The sequence below is a fragment of the Panthera pardus genome, unplaced genomic scaffold, assembly GCF_024362965.1.
Source record: "Panthera pardus isolate Hobbes unplaced genomic scaffold, ASM2436296v1 HiC_scaffold_1, whole genome shotgun sequence".
NCBI lineage: Eukaryota > Metazoa > Chordata > Mammalia > Carnivora > Felidae > Panthera > Panthera pardus.
Window position 1 is genome coordinate 65,895,039 of NW_026526654.1, and position 6,000 is coordinate 65,901,038.

The window sequence follows — 6,000 nt, forward strand, 5'->3', positions numbered from 1 at the left end:
GAGCCAGTCAGATGCTTAACCGACTGAGCCACCCAAGTGCCCCTTTTTGGCTTTGTTGACCATGACAGGCCAGTTAATATCCCTTTATTTGGTGTCGTCTGTTCCGTCATGATTAGATTGAGGTTTTGTATTTTTGGCAGGAAAAACACAGAGGTTATTTTGCATCCCTCTCACCGGAAGTGCAAGTTTATAGAAGAGATTAAGGGACAATTATTTTGATTACTGAAACAGTTTGTCCTGTGTGGAAGGGTTCCTTGCCGAGTTCATTTAACCGCAAGTCTTCTCGCCTGGCTGACAGATTGTCCGTGTGCAGACTGCAGTCCCCCTGCCCCACCCCACGGTGTGTCGGTTTCTCTGGTTGTCCTTGGGGGCCGCTCCGTGTCACGCCCTCCTTTACCGGGTGGGCAGGGTGCTCCAGGGGTCAGGCAGAATTCGAGTGTGAGCTGAAATTCACTCCTCAGGCCTGTTCTTATGCATTTAAAATAGTCACTCACAAAATTCAGCTTATACACAGCGCTTCCCACAATACACTCTGCACAGAAAAAGGTGAAACTGATTAGATTTATTTCTATCCCTTGTCAGGGTTAGGATGTAGGGTTTTTTTCCTTGTCATTTTCATTGGATTCTAAATAAGTTTGATTCGGTGACCCTTCACAGGCCGCCACAAAGCCCGCTGCCCCACGGCTGCTTTAGAAATCACAATGGCATTGTGGGTCCAGCCATGTTCGTTTGGCTTCTTAAAACTCTGAGGCTTTTTCTCTCATTCTTGTTTTTTTGTTTGTTTTTCCTCTCATTCTGATTTGAGGATCTGAGCAACGTTTTTGAGTGTGATGTTCTACAGCAGAGCTAACATAGCCTTTCACTTTGCTTTTCAGCTGAACCTTCTACTGTCCGTTTCTAAATAACCAGGCCCGGCGGGCCGTGCGTGCCGCTGTCTGTCCTGTTGGAGCGGGCTGGGAAGTCTGGCAGCCTGCAGGACACCGAGGAACTGTCTGTGGGAATGTCCCCGAGAACCACGCAGGTGCGCTGCTCAGTGCTGACTACAGAATGAAAAATAAGCAGAGTGTTGGAAAGATTGGTGTTTCCCTTTTAAAAACATCACAATGCCAAAGATTAATCTAGGCGTGTGAGAACTGCCTTCTTTAAATGGTCACGAGAAACGGGAGTTTTTCGGGGTAGCTGTGGTGGGCACGCAGTGAAATGGTTCTTAGCAAACGACGTGCAATGAAAATCGGTTACAGTAAGGGGCGCGAAGAAGAACTTTACAGAAGTACAGTTAATTAGAAAGCTTCTAAGAGTAAGGTTTGTTAAAGCCTGAAACACTGCAACACTTTGAGCCACTGAACATTCCACAGAGGCTATTTTTTTTACTTCCAGAAATCTCATTTCTACACTCTATTTAATGTAATGTTTCTCCTATCACTTTGAAGTTTAGTTTGAGGTAGATTGGATGCATCTGAGAACACACTCTGCTTTCCTGGGAATTTGGGGTGTTATCTTTTCTGTGTGTTTGATGTGAGGTAGTTTCAAGATGCAAGGACTCCGTGTAAGGTCCCAGTGTCTGTACTCCTTGAACTGCTTAGGTGCAGAAACGTTCAAAAGCAGGGCCTGGCGCCTCCCGACAATAGAGATGTGCCGTATCTTTAATGAGAATCTTCACGGTGCAATAGTCTGTGTTTTCGAGTGGGAAGTACCAATTAAGGTGGCTTAAATCCGGCACGTCGGGGAGAGAAGGAAACCTGATGAATAGTGCGTCTCGTGCACGAAGGTCAGGGTCACCAGCTTTCTGTGCACTACCTTCGGTTTTAGTAGCTCTTGGAAAAGTGAACACCTCCGTGTCCCGTGCATCCGTTCATTGGCTGTGCTGGGCCCCAGGCCGGTGGGCCCCTAGCCCTGCTACAGCAGGAAACCTTCTACTGACCGAGACCAGGAGGATGAAGGTGGCCCACCCCTTGACATCTCCCGTACTCTGTTGGGGATAATCACATAAATTATGCACATCTCTGAGTTTTCCTACTGAAAACTGTTTCCTGATTGGATAGGCTGCTTTTTGGTTCAGGAGGAGTTGGGAGTTATTCAGACACTATCTAGGAGTAGAACACTGATGAGGGTTCTGGAATGTAGCCAGCAGACCTCATTCTGCAGGGCCGTAGGGCATTTCTCATCCCCTTCAAGCAGACTCGCAGTGTGTGGATAGGTTGCATATCCCGATGTCTGTCATTTTAAACAGGTCACTTGTTTTTCACCTCTGTTTAAATTGGTGACGAATGTGGCTTGATAGAGCTTAGCAGTCTATTTTGGGAAGGAAGGAGGTGAAGAGGGTCCATATTCATTCTTTGACATGAAATGAATGATGCAGGAAGATTATATTTACTTCCACTTACTATTTTAAATACATGTCTAATGAAATAAACTGTAAAATACCCCGTTTTCTGTATTATATGTACATTTGATTTTTTAATAACCTTTCCAAAGAAATGAGGGCATGATTATTGTACATTACTGTGACTGATTTAATCTGATGTACAGAACAAGTTGTGTTCTACTTAAGGATAAAAATATTTGATGGCACTCATTCTTGTGTTTTGAATCTTTTATTCCTGAAACACTCGAACATCTTACAAAGTGCGAAGTAGGTGGTAGTGATCCAACTTGTTTGCTAAATGAATATTTGTTTAAATATGTACAGTTTCCAGTGTTTACTTATACAAAGAGTGTACATACTTTCAAATAATTAATTTAAAATGCTTTATATTATTTGGCTAGAAATCGCTGTTTTTAATAAATGTGAATTTTTTTAAAAATAAAGATTTTCGCTTCCTACTTTTCCTTACATGTCTGTAATGTGTATGGATTCTTTTTAAAAATATTTTTCGATCGAAGTTTTTAGTGAGGTAGCTTGTGATTCACATGCAGTTATGAGAAATAGTAGTGGGAGAAGTTTCTCCCAACGGGAACATCTTGTGAAGGTAGAACGCATTATCACAAGCAGAATATTGACATTGGTACACTCTGCCAATCTCTTCAGATTTCCTCAGTTTACTTATGCTGTGTCGATCTTTTAGTAAGATAATTATTGTGGAAAGACATTTTTGAAGCATCTTAACATGTTTCATCAGTTGAAAGATAATTTTTTTCTTTGTTTGCAAAACTGCCCATTTCCTGAATACCATCATCAGCACAAGTAGTCGTGTTGAAATTTAGTGTTACTGAAGTAGCAGTAAAAAGTCTGTATTTTGCCCCTGGCTTAACAACCCCGTATCTGTAGATTCCCCTCTGCTGTTTATCAGGTTACAAGAAAGAATAGTCAACCTTAGTTTTCAGAGAGGTATTTGGTGAGAGAATGTTGCTTCTCGGAAGAGAGGGACTCTACTGCTCCCTCCCTGGAGCGCCTGTTCCTGGTGGTGGCTGCATTAGCTTGTCTGTCTTCTGATGGCCTTGTCTGTCTTCTGCGCCTCTGTCCGGCTGGCCTCGCCTCCTCCCTACCCTTCCTCCAGATCTGCCCGCTCCTTGAGGGCACGCACAGAAGACGGCCGCTGTCTCACTCGGGCAGGAAAGGGCTCTGTTGGAAGGAGATGGGGGACCCGGACAGACCAGAGGCTGGAGGGCCAGAGGGACAGGAACCGGAAACGTCACAGATGTACATGTTTTTTTCAAAACCGAAGGAGCTGGTCCAGCCCACGGCAGTGGTAGGGTCCTGGACTGGGCGTCGTCACTGCTGCTTCCTCTTGGGCAAGCTCGGGACGACAGTCTCTCTCTGTCCCAGTTCCTACCGATTTATTGCCTCTCAGCTCCACATCCACCTTTTTTTGGCCCCTCTTTTAGACTCGGGAACTGGACCCTGAGAACATTCCTCCTTTGCCAGTGGGTGCAGGGTTAGGCTTCCCAGGGGAAGGGGCCTCCTGTTTCTGGTGTGTTATTTTCCGTCTACACGCAGCTGAGGCAGTGGCAGTGCTTGGGAGGCTGGCGGCGCTCGCTCTCTAGGGAGATTTCTTGAGCTTTCTTGGTCTCCAAGTAGGAAGCGTGCAGCTCCCGGCACTGCGGTGAAATTCCCCACCAGCCAACGGGGGCAGCCGGCCTCCCCCTTGGTGCTGGTGGGGGCCCTTCCAGGTTCTTGGTTCGCTGCTGGGCTCCTCTGCAGAGAGGGGAGCGGAGGCGGGGAGGGGGTGGGAACCCGGGCCTTGCATCGGCTCTTCCTGCTTTTCAGAGTTCTCTTTGGGTTCTCGTTTAGCGTCAGCTGGTTAATCCTTTATACTACATTTTCTCCGTTCAGATAGTTCAGATCAGGCGAGGCTTGTGTCCCGCCTGGACCCTGACTGATGCAACCCTGTTCACAAAGCTTCTGTAGTGGGAGGCAGGGCGCGGCTGCCCCCCAGAGCCACTCACAAGCGGGGGTTTCCTTCGGTAGAGGCTGGAGGTTGGACAGCCAAGGAAAGATACTGCCCCACCATGTCTCCACGTGCTCTATTCGGGTCTGCCCCAGATGCCCACTCTCCCCAGGTCCCTGTACAGGCCGTCAGCTCTCCCGTGGGCCCCCAGCGTGTGCCCCCACCACCACCCCCCCTTCATTCTGTGACCCCGTCCCCCTCACCCAGGGGACTCTGCTATGCTGTGCTCCACCACAAAGGAACGGTCACGCTGTTTTGCTCTTGCTTGCTGCTCTGCTGCCCGCGCGGTAATCCCCCTGGGGGCAGACAACCTGTTCTTTTCTCTTTGGACCCTGAGCACGTGGCGGGTGCTCAGTGTGTGTCTGTTGCATGACCTCATTACTGAATTTGTAATTTTGTGGGCAGCGCACGAGGCTCCATTTGCCTTGGGGCGTGCGCGCACCCCTTACGGTACTCGTGAGGAGACCCTTGTGTGTAACCGAGCGGGTTGGTGTGCATAAACGGACCAACTCAGTTCATTTTCATTTCCCAGGGAAGTACCTTTCCCCCGCAAGTCACTGAAGATAAAATGATAGTAAGTCAGAATTTGCCCTCTCTGGAAGGTGAGGGTCTGGGAGGGGCCCGGGGGGGGGGGGGGGGGGAGGCAGAGAGTGTGTCGCCGGTTGAATTGTGTCCCCCTCCCCCTACATTCCTGTGTTGAAGTCCTACCCCCCCCAGTAGGACTGGAAACGGGGCCTTATTTGGAAATAGGGTTGTTGTAGACGTGGTTAGTCAAGATGAGGCCATACCCGAGTAGATCAGGCCGCTCATCCAGTGTGACTGGTGTCCGTATAAAAAAGGGGAATCATACATACACACACACACACACACACACACACACACACCTGCCAGGTGCTCGTATAAAAAAGGGGAATCAGGGGCGCCTGGGTGGCTCAGTCGGTTAAGCCTCCGACTTCAGCTCAGGTCACAGTCTCGCAGTATGTGAGTTCGAGCCCCGCGTCGGGCTCTGGGCTGATGGCTCAGAGCCTGGAGCCTGCTTCTGATTCTGTGTCTCCCTCTCTCTCTGACCCTCCCCCTTTCATGCTCTGTCTCTCTCTGTCTCAAAAATAAATAAATGTTAAAAAAAAAAATTAAAAAAAAAAAAGGGGGAATCACACACACACACACACACACCCGCCAGGTGCTCGTATAAAAAAGGGGAATCACACACACACACACACACACACCCACTAGAAGCCTAGGTGCTCGTATAAAAAAGGGGACGGACACACACACACACACACACACACCCCCGCCAGGTGCTCTAGCCGCGCCGAGGACCCACTAGAAGCCCAGGAGGACCCACTAGAAGCTGGGCGGAGCCAGAACACAACCTCGCCTCCTGCCTTCGGAGGGAAGCCCTTCATCAGGGACCTCCAGCCGCCAGAGGCCTGCGACAGTAAGTGTCGGAGGTGGAAGGCACCTGGCGCGTGGCCTCTGCGAGGACAGCGCTGGCGCACATGGTGGGGGGTGGGGATCTGGCTCTGCCGCGTGGCCGGTCGGCTGGCGGGTCGCCTCGTTTCCCTCCCGGTCTGGGAGGTGATTCGCGTTCCCTGAGGAAGGTAGTCCCTGA

General features: G+C 49.4%; 1 protein-coding gene across 2 annotated transcripts in view; it reads left to right on the top strand.

The window, feature by feature from the left end:
- COG3 (component of oligomeric golgi complex 3) overlaps window positions 1-2,823 on the top strand; it is a 71,685-nt gene extending 68,862 nt beyond the window's left edge. For both annotated transcript variants that reach the window (XM_019447522.2, XM_019447521.2), the window contains exon 23: window positions 876-2,823. In XM_019447522.2, coding sequence (XP_019303067.2) covers window positions 876-905 — 30 coding nt within the window. In that variant the 3' untranslated portion in view covers window positions 906-2,823. The remainder of the gene's footprint in view (window positions 1-875) is intronic.
- Window positions 2,824-6,000: the final 3,177 nt, after the last annotated feature.